Source organism: Cryptomeria japonica, chromosome 7, assembly GCF_030272615.1.
Source record: "Cryptomeria japonica chromosome 7, Sugi_1.0, whole genome shotgun sequence".
Classification (NCBI taxonomy): Eukaryota; Viridiplantae; Streptophyta; class Pinopsida; order Cupressales; family Cupressaceae; genus Cryptomeria; species Cryptomeria japonica.
The window spans coordinates 400,321,074-400,343,310 of NC_081411.1; the positions used below are offsets into that span (position 1 = coordinate 400,321,074).

General features: G+C 36.4%; 1 protein-coding gene across 1 annotated transcript in view; it reads left to right on the plus strand.

Moving 5' to 3' along the window:
* The first annotated feature begins 3,059 nt into the window (after window positions 1-3,059).
* The window catches only part of LOC131062295 (isovaleryl-CoA dehydrogenase, mitochondrial), an 80,534-nt gene continuing 61,356 nt past the window's right edge, over window positions 3,060-22,237 (plus strand). Inside the window, exons 1-7 of the mRNA XM_057995922.2 lie at window positions 3,060-3,429; window positions 6,166-6,249; window positions 6,337-6,394; window positions 7,220-7,344; window positions 7,450-7,494; window positions 9,146-9,194; window positions 9,304-9,413. Coding sequence (XP_057851905.2) covers window positions 3,310-3,429; window positions 6,166-6,249; window positions 6,337-6,394; window positions 7,220-7,344; window positions 7,450-7,494; window positions 9,146-9,194; window positions 9,304-9,413 — 591 coding nt within the window. The 5' untranslated portion in view covers window positions 3,060-3,309. The remainder of the gene's footprint in view (window positions 3,430-6,165; window positions 6,250-6,336; window positions 6,395-7,219; window positions 7,345-7,449; window positions 7,495-9,145; window positions 9,195-9,303; window positions 9,414-22,237) is intronic.

The window sequence follows — 22,237 nt, forward strand, 5'->3', positions numbered from 1 at the left end:
TCTCAATCTGGTTTGGCACACACACTTATCTGATCACCGACACACTCAACCTTCTCAAACTTGACGTAAATACATTTTACAAATAGGTCGGTTACAAACCCTAACCTACAATGAATCTACATTATAGATCATATCAGATCATTATAAATCATTACAAATCATTACAAAAACTTACAAGACAATTATAGCCGTTGAATGATCATAACTCATCACCGCACATCGATATGATAAGTTGTCAAACCCTTAACACATTCTGCTAAGAACTTCACTGCTTCCCAAGAAATTCGATCCTTGTACGTGCCAAAACAACATCTTATCTCTTCACATGGATTCTAACACATCATCATCAACTTATGAACATGAAAAGAATCACCGCCAAACCATAAAACATCATTGGTCAAAGATCTTGTTACCGGTTCTCAAACCCTAGCTAATTATACAACAGTCAATTACAAACATGACTTCCACTTCTTCAAACATGATGTGGTTCATGCCATAGACTCATTATGATGTCATAAGCACACATTCCAAACCGCAACACTTCACTCAAGACAGATCACTACCACAACCATCTCCTTCTCTGTTCCCACTTACCGGTTCACTGTCACTTGGCAGTTTTGCTTTCCAACTCAATTCAATTCAATCCATTACCATTTAGACTTAATTGACAGACTTAGATGACATACCAAGCATAAAAAACCATGGACAAATATGGTTGCCATCAATGAAAACACAAATAACTGATCATCAAGCATCATATCATAGTTATATCATCACCAACAGTCCATCAATATATCATCACCAACAATCCTTCAATATATCATCATCTCCATCAGTTATGCCAACATGCCAACAATTAGGAGCTTGGGCTACTCTTAAGTTGATATATTTACCCCTATATATTTTCTTGGGCCCATTAGTATAGTTTAAGTACAATACATCATAATTGCAATCTCATCATCATACAATCTATATTTTTATTTGAATATCATCATCCAACATCAAAACCAAATCCAAATCTTTGTCCGAGATATACTTAATCTCAGTACAAAACCTATAAACAAACGTAATGGATTGGTTTGACAAGGTTATGGAATTTAATGCATGTATGTCAAATCCCATTCATCAAACCATACCTCCAATCCAACCAACATCACTATCGTACCAACCTTATTTGCCTTGTGAGACCATGATATCACAAATAACCTATCAATCATACCAATCCAACTTACCCATGCCTCAAAATTATCCAACCTCTACATTTTCATGTTATCACCCTAATCACCATCATATACCTCGCAATTCACAAATGCCTTCTACTAACAAACCTCATCACCTAGCTGAAATGTGGAATAGAAATGAATCATGTGAATAACCAAGCATGTTCAACCATAAAAACCCTCAAACTCATAATTAAATCCAATCTACCAGTGAAGCATGTAAAAACAATAAATGAATCAAAACAAAGAATAATACCTTCACACATATGCTTTTTCTTATCTCCATTGTCTTCTTGAGCTCTTGTTGATGAATGATAATGATGTTGTTCTCAAATTTTGCACAAACACTTTAATAATATGATAGCACAAAAGCTTAAAGCTCGTGCTTCCTAAATTGTTGCAAGAAACCACATAATAATTTTGAGTACAGGAACAAAACTCTCACTTGCCACTTTCACTCAAATTGCACCCTACATCATATTCCTTGTTACACTGATTAGCCACTTAGTCCTTGCTCCCTCACTACTATGCTTACTTATTATGTTTCTACTCTTTCTCAATCTTCTTCCCTTGCTTATGAATGACTTGAAAACACATATATACCCTTCCTCAATTTACATATAATTTGTGTGTCTTAAGGAGGCACAAAACTTGAAATCACATAAAACATTATTTGACTAAAAACAATAACTTATAAATTCTAAAGGTAGGGAATCTTCATGCAATACATCACAAACTCCTCCAATAATTATCTCAACCTTCCAAAATATTCACTCTTGGCACAAACACAAAATAACTTGTTGTAAATCAAAATAGATCTATCTAGACACATAGTCAATCTATAAATGCTTGCTAATCTAAGTTACCAACTTTTGTTCAACCAACTGACCTCAATTGTCCATAGAAGATAAACAAGCTACTAATAGAACTAATACCACAATTGCAAGAGATACTTTCTTATTGTAGTGAAATTCGCTAACTTCTTCTACCACAATCAGTTGACCACAAAATTACACATATACAAATTGTTAAACTAAGCCATAATTTTCACTTTCTTAGATATGATACTATATTTCCACAATGCCCATGGATGCACTTAGATCAACGTGTGAAACCTTGCCTATGTAATATGAAACAAAAATACTCTAACATAAACTTAAAATGTGACATGGCAAGGTTAAAATTGAAGTCAATGTACCTATTTCATTCTTCCTACCACATTCCAGTGGATGAGGTAGAAAAAATGAGATAGGGCACACATTATTATTAATATTTTTTAATATGAATTAAACTTTGTTTCTTCATGAATTCGCCAAAATATCTAAACATTGCATATTTACGTAGAGTGGAAAATTCTATAGAGTTATAGTCGATTGTATCCCCCTTTAGACCTTTTGCCATTTGTAACTAGTAAAGTTGGCAAAGTCATCTACAACTTGTCAATCATGAAGCTAGTAGAGTCATCTACAACTCGATTTTAATTTCTTGAATTAAAACAAATAATAAAAATGCCTATTTGTAAGTTCTAGCTTGGGCCATATCACGACAATGGTGAAAAATGAGACAACAACTAGTGCTACATCACGATGATTAATAACGAGAAGGAATATCAAACATTCTTAAAATATAGTGATTATTGTAAATTCCATCTTCATTTTGTACGACAAATATAAAATACATACTATTTTGTATATTATGATATCTTATATACGTTATTTTATATGAAAAATAGCCACTTCTCTTTATATAAGACGGAAGAAATGAAACCAATAATAAAAAAAAAAACACACATATATATAAAAGCTAATTGAAATCAGAATCATAACATAAGAGAGGGTCTAAAGTTAATATGAATGTGGATACATCTTATGAGAATCTCCGTTTTGCTCGGCACTTCCAACCGTCCAAGAAATATAATATTGGGAACTTATAAAGATAGGCGTGCAGACGCAATCACTGTGATCCTTTCATCTCTCTTTGATTCTATGTATTGACTTGTCATTATATTAACTTCCATTCTACCACCCACTTCCGAAAATATTGAACTTATACACTGAGTATTCCGTGATTCAAGTTGGGTACGCAAAAAATGCATCGATTGTACAGCAAATTTGTTGCAAGTGGCATAAGGCACAGGAATACCAATCCATTTCGGTCCAGTTGCTGCCAATTTTCTACTTCTTTACTCCTCGATGAAACTCAAATACAGGTTTTTGCATTTGATTTCCAGCTGTAGTTCATATCTCTAACTGTTCTGTAGATTGTTTGTTTCCTTTATATTTTTTGGACCTAGACTGATATATTATTCAGATTAGGGAGCGGATACTTGTGAAAATATTATGTTAAAATTCATGAAACTTTAATTTTTCGGATACCACTTTAAAATAATCAGCAACATGAATGATGAACGGAGATTATATTCAGACCTTCTTGTATAAAGAACTCTAAAACTATTTCCTTTGAGGCCATGTAAAACACTGGGCAGTAGTAAAGGGATGTCTGTATGTACCTCAAGAATCCTAAAAATGTTAGTTGAATAGGAAAATGAAATGGGGATGAGGAGGCGGACAGGGACGGAGTGGCACAACCTGAAGAGGAGAGGGACAAAGGAGTGGGGATACATTTATGAATACTGCTCAGAAGCACGAGGTTGAAAAGACGTATATTATGAAAACAATTAACTAATAATTTGCCATTCTAGGTCGACACCAATTTCTAATTTAATTGATGATAGTTTTCCTTGAGTAGCTTAAATCTGAACCCTCATCCCTACTCAAATTGTAGTCACCTCGTCTATGCAACTGTGACGATCAGTAAGAGTTTGAATGTTCTGCAAAAGCTCATTTACACACCCTATTGTGCCAGAAATTCAAATGTTTCCGAATCTTCTTCCGAGCAAATTTGTCTCTGGCATCTAAGGCTCCGCACGGTGGTTCTTATTTTGCCAATGCTTGTTTGCTCTTTCTGCCCCTTTTCAATTTCTAACAATGGTCTAGTCTCAAGTTAAATATCATTTCTGTATATCAAAAACTTCCGTATGTTCCCAGTGGCCTCATATGCATTAGTGTTTAAAATTCTTTGCTTTTTAAGACTAACAATTTCACGGGACTTTGGTAACTCACCATCAAGGCAGTCAGTCTGAATTACAGCTGCCTGTCTTACTTCTTTCTTACTGGACAGTGTTGTATGGAGATAGATACAATATCTGATACAAATGCGCTATTGGAAATGGTAAACTTTAAAAAATGTGGCATCTTGTATATTGTATATCAAAAATAACAGGACATAACATAAAAACTATAGATATTGTTGTTTTCATATTTTGTTTTATATGACAGGTCTTTTTTTTAGTCCGCTTTGTATTTTGTTGGTGATAAAACGCATATGGCCCACACATTGCTCATATTCAGAGGAAGTATTAAGGGAAACAAAGAATAATGAAAAGAGCTAATCTGTTTCATGATTTGAAACTATGTAGAATGATTACAGTTTAATTAAAGATGAGTCCACTTAAAAATGAAGGCTCTCTAAGGAGCTATACAGAGTTTGTAATCCTTATTCCTTTATTAGTTCCAGAAGGTGGCTCAAAGGGAATCATCTACCTTGCTACTGCTTGTATAAGTATGATGCAAAAAACACTCACACAATAAAATCCAGAAGCATACACAGACAGTCGAATGGATTGTGGAAATCTACTAACATTGAATATAGTTTAATATCACATCCAATTTTTTACCTTATTTCATAGCATTCATTATACTCTAGATTAAATACATGCCTTTGGCTATGGTAAACTTGTTTCTATGGAGCAGAGAAGGGACCTTAACCATGTTGTTTGTTGATGCAGACAAGTCTAGATCATATAAGGTCTCCACCTTCACATTGAATCCTTTTAGGTTTCTCGTATGCCAGCTTTGCTAGGTTTCCCTTTGGAAGCATCATTAGAGTTTAGTTTCTGGAAGCTCATTTGAAAATTTTCAATGGTCCTTAATCATTGAGTACATACTTGCATTAATCCCTCTAGCAGGGTATATTTCATGGATGTTACTAATAATTTGATTTATTATTACTTCCCACTCGATTATAGTTGAAGTACTTGTGTATTTATATAATTTAGATAATTTTTTTTTGTATGGAGTGTTTTACCTTATTGAGACATTTTCTTCATAGCAAGAGTCACTGGTTTCATCAATGTGTTTTTATTTTTCATATTGGATGATTTTTATGATTAATTTTGATAAGGATAAAAGCCAAGGTTTTGAAAGGCCTCAGAACCTTGTACAAAAATGAAAAGATAGCAGCGTGACGGCACATATTAGAGACCAACTACAAACAGGCCTGCAAACTGAACCAGGGCACACAGAACCAGGAAAACATTCAGCATAAACCTCACTGACAGTCAATAAGCAATCATAACAAGATCAACAATAAGCAGGCCTGCGATCCAAACTAGGTCACACAGAACCAAGAAACAGTCAGCAGAGAACTAGCCGACAGTCGGGCTATAAGCATTTCCATCTAACTTTCGTTTGAAATTTAACTCTACTGTTTGAAACAGTTGTCCATTCATCCAGACAGTCATCTTCGTCTCCCTGCAAACCAAGGTGGAAAATATCCTGAGGGTACTCTAAAATGCATCTACTGGAATGCCTAAACATGGATCCCTCCTAGATCTTGAAAACCCATGGCACATGCCCTCCTTTACTCTTTTTTATGAACTTTAATTTGTGTCCTTCAGTAATTCTTTTATTGAGTAGCAGGCGATTCTCATGTCTCCCAATACTGGAAATCTTATCACTGTGGATAGAAGTATAGTTTCTGTCTACTAAAATCATACATAATGGATTGATTTTCTTCAAAATAGTCCAATAGATATTGTTTATTGTTTGTTAATATGACATGCATGTTAATGTATATCCTGATATGTTAAAATATTTTTTTGCAGTTCAAACAAAGTGTTGAGCAATTTGCACAAGAGAATATAGCTCCTCATGCTGCCAAGGTGGATGCTACTAATAGCTTTCCAAAGGTACATATTATATCTGTATGTCTAGTATTTGAATTAAATTGTTTAACCCATGCTTATGGCATTGTGTTTTTTTTCGTTCATGTGCAGGATATTAATTTATGGAAAGCTATGGGAGACTTCAACTTACATGGCATCACAGCCCCAGGTAAACTACTTTGATGCTCAGATTTTTGCAGTGCTTTTAGAGCTTCTTTTATTTGGGTGCCACCCTCAATTTAGTGTTTGTATTTGTATGTGCATTGCATTGTGTTCGATTGGCTTGATATTTGTGCTTTCAATTGTTTGTGTTTTATTGTTAGCCTTAGTCACCTTATCAGCTTCTAGGGTTCTATTCTACCCTAGTACATTTCTATTGTGCCTGAATGTACATTTGAGTCTGATTGACCTTCTTTGGTCAATCGTGGATATCAAAATAATCTCTTTCTTTCTATTGAAATTGAGGTCGATTTCGAGGTTGGTAAATGCAATTATTTTTTTATCAGGGAGTTTTTCCCTATATATTTAAAAAAGATGAGTACAGATTACTCTACTTTCTTTTAGCATGATATAATGAAATTTATGACTAAGGATATGGATACATTACCTATATATAGTCATCGGAGGATGTGGGTATGAGGTCCTTATGCTGGAGTTCCTTGATGAGACTGCAATTTACTTTTAGCAACGAAATGGTGCAGTTGGACATTGTTTTCTGCTTTGTATGCAAATTTAATGTTTGACGTAACATTTATGTATATGTCTGTTTGATGCCTTGAAACCCTTAGTGTTTTTCTATGGTGATGTTGATAGTAAATAGAAATCTTTTGGAAGGTCCTAATAAGGTGATTTTGCACTCTTATATATGTTGGTTTAACAGGAGAGACTAGAAGATTTTCTTGTCTAATTAGATGCTGATAGCTACAAGATCTATTTTGGAAGAGGAATTTTTTTTTTGTAATGATCTTTGATATATTAACGGTATTTTGCATAGAGGAATATGGAGGGCTTGGATTAGGGTACTCGTATCATTGCATGGCGATGGAAGAAATCAGTCGTGCTTCGGGGTCTGTTGGTCTTTCATATGGAGCGCATTCAAATCTATGTTTAAACCAAATAGTATGTATGGATGATTTGAATGCTCTGACTTGTTTCATCTTTTCACTGTTTTACCATTTTGTTTCAGTCTTATTATGCCTTAATTTTTTGCTGGATGATGTGTAGGTAAGGCATGGTACCGCTGCACAGAAGGAGAAGTACTTGCCAAAGGTTTGCTTATGTCTTGTCTCAGTAAACATCAAATCAGTAGTTGTCTTTAGGACATTTATGTATTCCATTCATTATGGATTACATTCACAAATGGAAACAACCATAGAAGAGCTCTCATTGACCAAATTTAATGGAAAACCCTACGGAAAATTCAAGTTAACTTACATACTAATGTCATTCAAGGCAACATGATGAATACAAAAGATGAAGCTGTTGTTACTGTATCGAGTAATCATTGGCCGTTTGTTTAAGATCTTCATTTTTTATTTAGAGTATTAAGTTAAGAAGGTCAAATTACATTGTGTGAACTAAATCTTTGCTAACAGAATTTGCAATTAAATTCACAAGAATAGAGATTCTTCTAGGAATCAAATCATGGCAAAATGATCAAAGCTTGTTATTCTACTACTAGCTTGCAAGCCAATTTACCTTTTTTTGAGAAACTGCAGAAGCTAGTTCCATTTGTAATATCAGATGTATACATTGTTAACCTCAAAACTACTGCAGTGTTCTGAACACAATTCCATGTTTTCTTATTTGAAAAATTAAGTTAGTCAGCTTATTTAAACAGTATGGTTGTCAGCTTTTACATCTGTGATGCTGACTATGCACATTTCTCTATTCATTTGTATCTGTTTTTGGTAATTTATTATCTTGTAAGAGTGTTTTTCTTCCAATATGCATTTACAGTTGTGACATTGCCCATGTTGTGTCGTTCCTGAAAAATTTAAAATGAGAGTTTCAATTTTAAGGAGTTCCTTAGAAGATGTTATTGTTTATCTTCAGCTATATCATGCAGAAATGCCATTTGACAGGGAATGATGATGATTTTGGTACCCCTAGGAGAAAGTAAATACTGTTTTCATGTAATGATTTTTGAAATGCATCCTTGACCTGTTATGTACTTCATTTTATAGGGCTTGATGGTGTCAAAGATGCCACATATCTTGTTGTACAAATTCATACTATAAATCATTCGCACAAGCTAATGAAATGTATCATTTTTGATTGCCTATTTCCTGGAACAGATTGATGCATGGGCCATCTTCTGCTATGCTTTAAGAGAGAAGAGATTGAAGCTTTCTTGTAAAGTTTTTATTATATATTACTGATTTTGACTCATAATATTGTGTATATTCTAGCCACTGCTTTACATATGAGCTTGTTTTCTTTCTGTCTGTATGGGACAATTAAATTATTAAACATGTATGTGTTAATTTGTTGACAAGAGCATGCAACTATTACATAAAGTGGACGTCTGTAGCATCTGTATGCTCTTTTGACTTTTGAATTTGAATTATATAGAGGGTTTAATTGGAAAGGTTACATATATAGATCTTGGATTCTACTTTTTATTTCACTTTTGGTAAAGTCAAAAGCATTTAAATGGAAGTTAACTTCACTGCATGGTATATCTTCTATTTTCTTCCATGTTTTCAGATTCTGTGCGTATGTTTGACCAGATATGTCCTTTGAGTTGATTCATGTGATTTTTCTTTTTCTTGTTTTCAGAGTGCTATGTTACTCTATTTAAAGCTGTCTATGAAATGTATTAAAATTTTCAATACATTGTAGTTGTGTAATGCTATTATTCATTCCTTCTTGTTTCACAAGCTTATGAACATTTCGACGTACTTGTTTGTTTTTGAAGCTAATCAGTGGGGAGCATGTTGGCGCATTGGCAATGAGTGAGCCAAATTGTGAGTTGAGTACAATTTCTAGAATTTTGAATTACACTAAATTTTACCTCGTTATGCATTACAAAATGCAAGTTTATTGCCCAGGAAGCTGACATAGATTCATTTTCAGCTGGTTCTGATGTTGTCAGCATGAAATGTAAGGCTGATTGTGTAAATGGTGGTTATCGAATTAATGGAAACAAAATGTGGTGTACAAATGGACCGGTGGCACAGACTTTGGTATATTATAACTTTTACACAAGCTTTGTTCCCATATGTTTGTATTTTGGGACAAAAACATTACCCATTTTCATGAAATTTATAGATTGTCAAATCTGAAACTATTTACAGATGATATTTTTGGTACTATGCCATAAAAGCTTTCTAGAAGACGAGTTGTTCTTCAAGATAGCTTAGAAAAATATAAAATTGATTTACTTTAGGAATTTTTGTGTATTTTCACACTGCTTATGGTACTTATTTGGGATAATTTGACATGTCATATGTGTTACAGATACTTACTAATCATTAAAATGATGAATAAACTGTGAGGATACATCCTTAGAAACCTATACAAAATTAGCTTCATGAATTGGGACCCGACACAACCATCAGTTGCTAACTTGATATGCATATTCTTGATATGCATATTAAAATCTAAAGTTAGAAGAGAATAGGAACAGGGCCACTGGCGATGCAGAGAGAAAAGTGAAATAGATGATGAATAAACTGTCTATGGATGAGTTTTATGACTACTGGAGAAAACAAAGTATGATTAGATGCAAAAAGTGTTTATTAATCTCTTCTTTAGTGCAAAATCAGTCATCTATGATGTTGACGATGTTGAAGTGAATCAGATTTATCTATAGGTAATTTTAAATTATAATTATGAAGATCACACAATATTCTGAATAATATAACAGGTTATAGTATTGCAGATCGCTGCTGTATGCTATCACAACAATATTGACTGCTATCTGTTGTCACAATAATATCGACTGCTATCAGTCTTTCCTCACGATACCGACTGCACTTGTTATCAACAACTTCGTATTTAATCTGAGTTGTTGCAGATTACAGTGTAAACCGTAATTCAGATACAAGTATTATCACCTCCACGGCTGTACATAATTCACATACAAGTATTATCACCTCCACGGCCGTCTCTATTTTCAACTGTGATGGAAAGTTGATCTGCAATGTATATATCATCTGATCTCTGCTTCTATCGATGACATATCATTAATACACAATGGTCGATCCACAAAGGAGTCACGACTCCTTGTGGAACCAACATGATTCCTCAAGGAGTTGTGACTCCTATGTGGAGTCACGCCGTCAGCCATCAACTAATGCTTAATCCACGATAATCTCGTCAGGTTCTTATAACACATGATCGGTCAACCAAACGGATAGTGAAATATGACCATTTACAATAATTGGAAATGTCAAAAATGAAATTATATAATTAATATTATGAATAATTAGTAACACAAGGTTGTTACTAATTATTCATAATATTGATTATAATATTAATCATAATATTAACCGATCAATAAATAAATAGTTACATAGATAAATATCTATCTATATGTGATCAGAATAATAAGGATAGATTTACGAATAAATACAAGACAAATGCCTAAGGCCGTAAGGCCAATTAGACATTTTCTTCATCTGATCGATGCTATCTATTTTAACATTCCCTCTTAGCAAGGGAGGATAATCTTCTATCCTACAACACCTTATTATGATCACAATAGATTCATCTAGAAGAGAGAGAAATATCACCTCACTGTGAACACAATAGCTTCATATATTGTGTGAGAGAAAGATATCACCTCATTGTGATATCAGGAGTTATGGCATATCCATAGATGTCACGTCACATGATGTCCACCATAAATCTTTTAATGTAATATCCACCATTATGGCTTGTCCACGGATATCATGTCATGATATCCCCCATCATGGTATAACTAAAGATATTACTTCATGGCATGTCCACGGATTTCACGTCACATGAAAATCCACCATGAGTATCTCTTTATGTAATATCCACCATTATGGCTTATCCATGGATACCACGTCTCATGATATCCACCATTATGCCATATCCATAGATATTACTGCAGAGATATAAACCATTATGACATGTCCATAGATATCACGTCCCATGATATCCATCATAATGGTATGATCAATCAATATCGTAAGATCGTCACCTTATGATAATAATTAGATGTACAAGTGTTCATTATTGAGAGATCGTCACCTCACAATAATGTTCACAGGGGCTCACCAAGCACTGAACCAATGTTGTCATAAAGTCACACACATGACATTAATCATGAACCATATCAGATTAATAAGTTGCATTAATAAGAGTTTACACTTTAAACATCTTATAATAAGAAAGAATACATTAGTATAACAAACAATACAACCAAATCAATGATGCTGAGACTCAATCTCAGCTAGGGCTACATTTTACACCATACCAAGCTTATCTCGAAAGTACACAAACTTTATTCTGGAGAGAGGCTTGGTGAGAATGTTTGCCGTCAATTCATTAGTACTAATGTTTCTTAATTGAATAACATACCTTTCCACTTGACCTCCACATGCTTTGACCTTTCATGAAATACAAGGTTGGAGTCTGCATCACTCTTGGTGTATTCCAAGCTCATCAAGTATTCATCTATCCAAAAATATCATGACTTAGGAGTCAGCATAAAGGCCCTTTCAGTCTACATGGGACTCCATCCCATGAATCATAATCTTTTGACTGATCACTAAAGGAATCATCTCGACATAGTCCACTCCGAATCAATATGACCAAGATTCTCGGATATCAATTGAAGCATATCTTCTTAGTTTCTCCCTCTGTCACGGAAGCATCCCCTGCTCACATGGACCAATAATAGAAGATGTCTTGCTTCAAGAGACTCTCATTTTCTAGTATGATCCTCATATGTCTGAAAGTGCAAGATCCAAAATCACAATGGAACTATAGTCATAAGATCGAGCCCTAGACAGGAATATGACCGTCCTGAGATTTAGAACAAAATCCCCTAGCAGTATGCTCCCTCTCACTTGGAGAGCCCTCTTGTCTCAACTTTGCTTTGTAACCCTAGATATCATCATCCCTTGTACAAATGTCTCAATAATTACCTCCAATGGACTAATGCACTTTAGTAGGTAAATATAAAAAATGGAAATGTAAAATCTTAGATTCTCTACTGAAAACACAATAGCCTGAAAAACCAACAGCCTGTGGTTCTAAAGATGTCTTGTATGTAAGGGACAAGTTTCTCATAGTAAATAAGATATCCAGCTGCAACTTGTCGTAAACAGTCATCTGTTGACAATGTTGATTCACAAAAGAAATGCATAATGTAATTGCATGAAATAATAACTAGATATGGAATTCGTGTACATTATTCAATCATAAAAGTGCACCATTTGATTCCTCATCTTTCTTTCTTTTGGAGTGTCCTTTCTTACCCTTCTTCTTTGAGGAGTGTGCGGCAAGAACGTGAATATCTTCATTTATAGAGCTTTGGCCAATGCCTCTTATTGCCAATCTAGACTCTTCTTGAATGCAATTTTGCTTTAATCGATCAAACTTAGGATGTTTTGATCTTGCACTTATCCCTTGAATAAATGCCTCCCATGAGGAGGGGAGACCATTTAGTGCCTGCATGGTTAACTCTTTGCTCTCTATTGTGTGACCTATAGTAGAGAGTTGATATTTCAATTCAGTAATCCTCATGAAGTATGAGGTGATGAATTCGCCTTTTGTCATTTTGACATGATGGAGTTGTTGCTTAAGAGCAAGAGCTCGGCTTGTGTTGTTTATTTCATACATGTTCTCTAATGATTTGAACATGCCATAGGTAGTCTCCATCTTGGAGATAAGTGGCACAATATGATCTTTCACTGAGTCAACTAACATCTTCATGGCTTTATTGTTCTTTCTCATCCATTGAAGCTTTTCATCTTCTTCTTCTGGTTCCGGTATGGCTTTCTTCACAAATCCATCTAATTCGTTTTCACTTAAGGCAAGCATGATCCTAAACTTCCAAGATACAAAGTTGGAAGCCCCTTCAAGTCGATCCTCAAATCTAACACCATTCACCATTTTGAAGCGAAGAAGGGAGTTGAAGAATTCGAGAATATACAGAGCGTAGTCTCACCTACATAAATATGATCTGATCTTTTTCTTATGCTGGCTCTGATACCATGTTGAAGTGAATCGGATTTATCTATAGGTAATTTTAAATTATAATTATGAAGATCACATAATATTCTGAATAATATAACAGCTTATAGCATTGCAGATCACTGCTGTATGCTATCACAACAATATTGACTGCTATCTGTTGTCACAATAATATCAACTGCTATCAGTTTTTCCTCACGATACCGACTGCACTTGTTATCAACAACTTCGTATTTAATCTGAGTTGTTGCAGATTACAGTGTAAACCGTAATTCAGATACACGTATTATCACCTACACGGCTGTACGTAATTCACATACAAGTATTATCACCTCCACGGCTGTCTCTATTTTCAACTGTGATGGAAAGTCGATCTGCAATGTATATATCATCTGACCTCTGCTTCTATCGACGACATATCATTTATGCACAATGGTCGATCCACAAAGGATTCCCCACAAAGTAGTCACGACTCCTTGTGGAACCGACATGATTCTTCAAGGAGTTGTGACTCCTATGTGGAGTCACGCCGTCAGCCATCAACTAATGCTTAACCCATGATAATCTCGTCGGGTTCTTATAACACATGATCGGTCCACCAAACGGATAGTGAAATATGACCATTTACAATAATCGGAAATGTCAAAAATGAAATTATATAATTAATATAATGAATAATTAGTAACACAAGGTTGTTACTAATTATTCATAATAGTGATTATAATATTAATCATAATATTAGCCGATCAATAAATAAATAGTTACATAGATAAATATCTATCTATGTGATCAGAATAATAAGGATAGATTTACGAATAAATACAAGACAAATGTCTAAGGCCGTAAGGCCAATTAGACATTTGGTTCATCTGACCGATGCTATCTATTTTAATAGACGACATTGAAAGAACATTTTCTTTCTTTGTGAAGGTATATTACTTGCAAGTGCTTCAATATAGCATAGCATAGATTGCTGGAGTTCTTGCCCAGGTTAAAATTGACTACCTAAATTTACAAACTTGATACTTTCTTCTGCTCCAAAACTTGAAGATCACAATGGCAATCTGTTGTGACCATTTCACACATCGCCCCATTAAAATGGGGACCCCCTCTTTTTCGCTTTTGTTTTGCCTGTTCTTCTCTCTGCTTTTAGGGTTTTGAGTGAGTGAGTGGTCTGTCTGGGCTAGGACTAAGCCTTAGGGGTTTCTTTTGGACATTATTCAAGTTGAGTCCAGTCAAATTTTGAAAGTCATTAAGCATCCTTTTGAGGGTTGAGATTATTGAAATAAGGTAAGTCTGTCAAGGAGTCAGATAGGTCCCAGGTTAGGTCTAGTCAGGGTTTTTTGAGGTAAAATCCAAAATTTTGTCTAAGTGTTAGCATTTTAAAGGTGAAATTGTGTATTCTTGCCTATGTAAATTTTGATCAAATTTTGGAGGCAAGATGATGCCTGAAACAGAGAAATCGCCCCTGTCCCTCGCTGGAGGCCCAGGGCGAAATTTATTCTATGTACAATTTCTTGTTTTTGCGAGGGCTTGCTAATTGATTCCTGGCCTTGAAAATGACCTAACTATGCTTTGTGAAATGTTTGGAGACTTAAATTTTGAATATTTTAGCCAGAAGAGACAAAATCACTCCTGTCCCTCTCTCAGGGACCGGGGTGAAAATGTTATTTTATGCATATTTGTCACTGACTTTTCTATTTTGTTTTGTGCAGGGTCTCCAGGAAAGATAATTGGACGTGACTTGATGCTTTTGAAGATTTTGAAGGCATGAAAATAATGAATTTTGAAGGATTAAGAGAAATTCGCTCCTGTCCTTCACTTAAGGACTAGGGCGAAAGGACCTAGCAGAGTCATTCCTGACCTTGTTTGGTCAAATTGAAACATCAAAGGCATGGTGGACGGTGAAATGAACGTAATAGAGCATCCAGATTTGATTAAAGACAATGAAATGATGAAGTTTTTGCCTAGAAGGTCAAAAGCGCCCCTGTCCCTCTCCAAGGGACTAGGGTGAAATTCTTTATATGCACAATTTTAGACCTTTCTTGGACATTAACTCTTATTCATAGCGTCAAGTAAGATGAAATTTTCCCTAGCAAAGGAATTTCGAGGTGAAGGGTGAGGCAATTTGATCATGGTGACAAAAAACGCTCTTGTCCCTCACTGAAGGACCAGAGCTTGAATTTCAAATTTGCACTATTTTTGCAAGATTAAAGTGATTTCACGATTTGAAGAGGTCAAGGGAAGCATGTTTTGTCCATTGAATATAATTTAAGTGGTCCACAACGGAGTAAATCAACCCAAATGACAATAGGCGCTCCTGTCCCTCATTGAAGGACCATGGCGTTTTTTCAAGTTTCTCCTCTTTGTTTGAGATTTTATGGCAAAACTTGACTTGGATGGGAAGGACGAATGATGTTTTATGCCTTAGACGCGATTGAAGGTTTAAAAGACAAGGAAATATACCATGAAGTAAAAAGGCGCTCCTGTCCCTCTCCAAGGGTCCAGAGCGATTTTCTAAAAAGTGTAAATTTCTTGCAAAGACAAGGCAAGTGTTATGATCGAAATGAATGGAAGAAGACATGATTAGCCCATTGAAGATAATTTGGAAGGCTAGTAAAGGACAGACAAACTTGAATTTACAAAAGGTGCTCCTGTCCCTCTCCAACGGACCAGGGTGAAAAACATATTATCTAGCTTTTCTCTCCAAATTTGGACAAGTCTAGGCCAAGGCGCAAGTTTGAAATAATGTTTAAAATGCTTCGAGGTGGAATTGAGATGCAAGAGTTGCAAATTTTGATGACAATTGGCAAAAGCGCTCTTGTCCCTCACCAAGGGACCAGGGCGAAATTTCCAAATATGCCCATTTACCTTACATTTTGAAATGCTATTTCTGTTTCCAGGACTCAAGGAGTGGGGAATGATGTTCTATGCCTTGAGGGTAATTTGAAGTTGATGTGATCAAGAATTTGTGCCATGGACTCAAAAGCGCTCCTGTCCCTCACTGAAGGACCAGGGCGGTTTTTATGAAATCAACAATTTCCCTCCGAGATTATGCTAAGGCAAGGTTGTGCGAAGATGGGAAGGATCTTCTAAAGCATGGTGAACAAAGATTTGACTTCAAAATTTGAGAATCCTAGCCTAAAATACAAAAAGCGCTCCTGTCCTTCACTGGAGGACCAGGTTGAAAATCTTGGGAGAACTTATTTTGCCTTTCAAGAACAATTTAAGCATGCATGGAACAAGTGAAGGAGATCATCACTTACCCTGCCTTGAGAGTTGGCAATTAAAAGATGAAGGATCAAGGACAAAAGTGAAAAGGCGCTCCTGTCCCTCACCTAGGGTCTAGGGCGAAAAGCCTTAAAGGCACATTCCTTCTAGAGATCAAGTGAATTAAACTCAAGACTCCAATCAAAAATGCCATTTTAAAATGCCTAGATGAAGTTTTGAACGTGAAAATAAAGAATACAAGGCTTAAATTGCAAGTTTGCTCCTGTCCCTCTCCAAGGGACCAAGGCGAGGTTATTGGCATTCATTATTTTTACCTTATTTCAACGTTGATATCCTCTAAAATCACCAAAATTACCAACTTCGAAATTTTGAAAAAAAAAAAAAATTAAATTGGCATTTAATAAAAGACGCATGGGCATTTAATAAATTGATTTTGAGCCTTAGAAAATCGAATTCCTATTAGAAAGGCATTTAAAATTAATTTTTATTAACTAAAAATTAAAAGATGGAGCGCTTGGAGGTTTATTTTCATTCACTTTATCAAGTCGGCCTCTCCTTTTTTTGCAATTTTATTTATTTTTAGGCTTATTTTGTCAAGTCGGCCTATGGGGGGGTGAAGTGGTGAGCGCCCTATATAATAGGGGTGTTTTGAGCAATTTTAATCAATCATTCACTCATTACTTTAAGTGCGAATTTGGAGATCAAGAAGAAGGTGCGAAAGCTGGTCTAGTTGGAGCGAATTTGTCCTCAAGTGTTGAAGACTAGAGATGGTGGAGTTGATGCTTGTGAAGACTAAAGGAGGCGCATTTTGCTAAAGGAAGGACTCCGATCTACATTTTGCCTAGCCAAAATTCACCTTATTTTTGCATCATTTTTTAGAATTAATTCTCAAGTGGAGGTATGGCGAGATCATCCTAGTCCCAATGTTGAAGTTTTGAATTTTGAACTTTAAGTTTTTGAAAATTGCGTAGTTAATTAGGAAATGATAACTCAAGATTTATCATGAAGTTTCCTAATTAATATCTTTTGTCTTCCTTTTGAATTTTCATTGCTACTCGCTTCAAAATAGGTTACTCATTATGAAATATTGTGTAGGTGTCAAGATGGCGACTCCAAAGGCAGGAGCATCTACTAGTCGTCCAGCTCTCATGAAGGAAGATCAGAGGAATGAAGAATTAGAGACCAAGATTGTGTCCAAGTGGAGCAATATTGGAGATACCAACTTGGGAAACTTCAGTGTGAAGAAGTTTCGAGAGGTCCCTTACATTGGAAAGCCATCACCTATCGCAAAGAAAATAATTGAAAGTGGCATCATCAAGGCGGCCGGTTTCCCTCCAGTGGTCCAGTGTCATGAGCTGATGATCGAGTGTGCCCGCCATTATGACCCACAATCAAGATCAATCGTATCCAAGGAAGGGAACACTTTGGCTTACCTTTCAGAGGAGGCTATAAGTGAAGCTCTCCATCTCCCAGAACATAAAGATATGATTTACAAAAGCCTAGATAGAAGGAGCCAGGTTGATGTATGAAGATGATCCAGACACTTGCTTGAGCATCATCAATAAGAATTGGTTACTCAAAAGTCGTCCTCGCCTGAGCAAGATTCCCAATACACCACATAGGATCGACTTTCAGGAGGAATACAGAGATTTGATAACTTTGCTCAATCGAGTTACAGGGGCTCCTCAAGCCTTCTATTTTGAGAAGTGGATGTTCTACTTCATCCAAGTGATAGTTCAAGGAAAAGGAACGATTCATTGGGCTAGAATTATTAGCCATTGCTTGGACGTGCAGTTGAGAAGACTAAAGCCTACCAAGTCATTCCACATGAGCTCATACGTCATATATACCTTGATCAGGAGTTTTGAATATGCAGGACTACCTCACAGAGGAGTGATCGGAAGAGGACCCGAAGAGGTGAGAGTTTGTGACTCTTATGTTCATTTGCATCATCCACCTGGAAGTGACTACAAGTTAGTCAATGATACCTTCACGATGAACATCACTAGGATATTGCAAGGCGGGATTCACAATCGACTATCTCTGGATGCACAAGAGCTTGTAAAGAGGTATGGTGCTTGGTTCATCCAGTTTCTAAAGTTTACATATATCAGAGTTCATGGGTGTCCTTCACCTCCCTACATGTTGCCGAGGTATCCGACAGACAGGATAGTGCTACTCGAGGTGACTAGGCAGTTGGCAGACTATGCGAAGGCATTCAGACACAGGCATAGAAATGGAATTCCCGTGCCCATCATATTGGGGAATTCAGTTGAGGTATGTCCTAATGCTCAAGCCTTGGATGATGCAGAGAGGGAATTGGCTTTATATTCATTCACATTCTTTGCCTTAAGGGAGAATTTTGATCCTTATGGGTATATAGAAGAGACATATGGTAGGAAGTACAAGCACGAATTTCAGGTAGAGGACTTTTGGATGAATCTCTCAAGTGATTTAGAAGTGAAAAGAAAGATGCATTCCAGATTACCTTTAGATTTCATTAGGAAATGCAAAGTTTACAGAGTAGTCGATCAAGCTCAGGACAGTGGCAGACATCTCCAGTTGTCCTATGACAGAGAGGACAAGGCAGTGAAGATAGATTGGAACGAGCCTGAGATCTCAGACTTGAGAGCTTTGATGGCCCCAGTTTTGTCATGTACTCGCAGATGGGTGGGTGTACAACATCAAAAGTTAAGAGAACAGAACGTACCAATGACTTTTACTTTGGAGGAAAGACCAGAGGAAGGAGGAGCAAGCGCAAGTGAAGACAATTCTCATCCTAGAGGCGCGAAGAGGAAAGAAAGACCTGAGAAAAGGGAACCCTCCAAGTAGAAGCAAGGGGCCAATCGAGATCGCTCATCAGGTACATCATCTCGACATGAGAAAAGGACAAGTCAAGTTGAAGGACAAGAGATGACGATGCCTGAGGTGGATGAATCTATGGAGTCAATAGTACAAAATGATAAACTTGAAAAGGGGAAGGCACCTCAGCATTCATCAAGTCAATCCCCCCAAGTCAATGAGCTACATGAAGAGAAGAATGATGATGAAGTGACATCTCCTCTCTGGGAAGATGAACCATTACCTAAAGAAATACAAGTTAGAGAGACGAGATTTGCCATTCCAGATTGGTTGAAGGAGAGACTGACAAGGGTGATTGTGATTGAGGATGAAGATAATGTAATTGACTTAGAGAGCCTTGTAGGAAATTCTCAGGAAGTAACGGAGAAGAAGAAGGCCACCAAGATGTCGAAAGTGATAAGAGATGAGACAGGGTCTAGGAAGTTGCAGATAGCTACACCGACAGTGGACAAGTATGAAGGTGAAATCCTTGCAGAAGAGTACGATGTAGAAACATTTGAGCTTGGTCCACTCACTGCTGAGCAGGCACTGGATGAGGCAACCGATTCATTTGAAGTACTTAAAGACAAGCTTAAGGAAGAAATGGAAAAGAATAGAAAGCTTGAGAGAGAGGTCGGTGCTTGGAGAGGCTACTTTAGCCATCTCAATCAGCCCTTGGGACGTCAGGGTCCAGCAGTGTCTCTTGTGCAAGCACTTCCCCTTGAATCAGTTGGCGAGGCAGAGAGAGTCAAGAGCTTGGTTCAGCTTATGAGCTCTTGGATTGACAAATCCCACACAGTTGCCGTTGAATTTGCAACAAGATTGATGCAGACAATCCACCGAGCTATCCAGGTCCTTGAGATCGTCCACAACCTAATGATAACAGTAGCCGCTTTCGCTCACACTAGAGATGTTATCATTCCTGTTCTGCAAGTAATCAGGCAAACACCAAGGAAGATCCTAGCACAAGAAAAGATAATGGATGGAGGAGCTCATAATTTACTTCAGTGGTCAACTCTACTTCAGATGAAGGATATTCTTTTCGAGGACATCAGCACCAAATGCAATCAAGTTGAAGGCGTCATCCATCCAATTCAGGATAAGGTGTTTGAGGTGTTATGTACCATTCTTGGCAGGAGGATCGAAGTTGAGACCGATGTGGACCTTCAAGAGTTGGAAGAGAGAGTCAAGGTCATCTTTTGCAAAGATGAGAATGTCATCACAAATGGGCAACGGGATCAAATGTTCGCTACTATGCTCCTGATTGAGAAGATCAAAGAGCTCGAACCTGGATGGGATACGGCTCTCCTCAAGGCCTTTGATCAGGTTATCCACTTGGAGGAACGAATGAGGAATCTTCCCGAGATTCCTATTGCTGAGATTGAGGGAATTGTGTCCAGATTCATTGCATATGCTAAGAAGGAACATTGGAAAGGGAATAAGGTTCTAGAAGAGAGGTTGTTGTAGATGATGTGGCACCTTAATTATCATTGGTCTATGTTCCCTCGATTTTTGTGCCAATTAAATATTTGGCTATGCATTTAATAATGTTCAACTAAAAAGGGAACTTTTTGTAACAAACCCTAATTAGGGTTTAGGTGTCAGAATCTCAGCCGTTGATCTTCTTTTGATCTAGGCCGTTCATTGTAATTGAGGATGCTATATATACCCTCACTCATTTTCATTTTGTCATTAGATATTAGAGATTGGATAGTTAGAAATTAGAAGATTAGAGCTTTTGGAGAGAAGAAAGTTATTTTGTAGCAAGATTGAGCATTGAAGAAAGAATTTCAAGCAATTGTTGTCTATTTTGGCTTTGTGATCAATAAAATATTGAAGTTATGGTGTTTTGTTGCAATTCTTGTGGCTATCTTCATGGTTGTTTACTTTCTTGAATCATTCTCAGTCGAAGTAGTATTTAAGTTTGAAGGACTAAGTGTTAGGCTTGATCTTTGGTGGGATTCATGTTCCAAACCACTAGCTTCTTACTGATTGTAAGGACGCCTTGTGTGGTCAACTGGAGATATCCATATTGCTTGAACCTTCAATCATTGTTGAACTATTGATATGTACCTTCATGGTAGTGTCTATAATTCTTGATGAATTGAAAAAATCACTAATCACCTTAGAAGATCGCATCAGTTCTAGTAGAGTTGTAATTCCTTGGCAATACTGAAACTGGTAGAATCTTACCAAGTCTAGCCTACGTTGAGTCATCCTTAGGGTTAGATTAGAATTCATCCCTTGTTAACCCTATCTTTTGATCTTTTTTGAGAACTTGTTAGTTTTAGGAAAATTCTGTTCCTGCAATTCGAAAACGTAAGGCCCCTTGAAGAAACGACATTCACAACGACCACTGGTGCTTATCCACACGTAGAGACCCTACAACGAAGAACATTGAAGTCACCCTGATTGATCCTTTCTCGCGATATCTTCAGCATTTAGAGACTTTATTCAAGAGAGGATAAGGTACCCTTGGGTATTTTATTCTGTGTTTGATAGTGTACAAAATACACGTCAACACAATCCCAATCCAAACATTGAGAATCGTCCCATAAACAACTAAATGCATACGATCCTGTTCCATATGTTTGAAAGAACAAATGGCGAAGAAATATGATAAAGAGACATGGATCAGGGTTTACCATTGGAAACATTAACTTCAAAAAATTTGTCAAATTGGCAGTTTTCTCTTTGTAACAGTTGCATTTTGTTTTCTTTGATGGGACTTGTATATGCAAGTATCATATTAATTAAAAGTAATGTC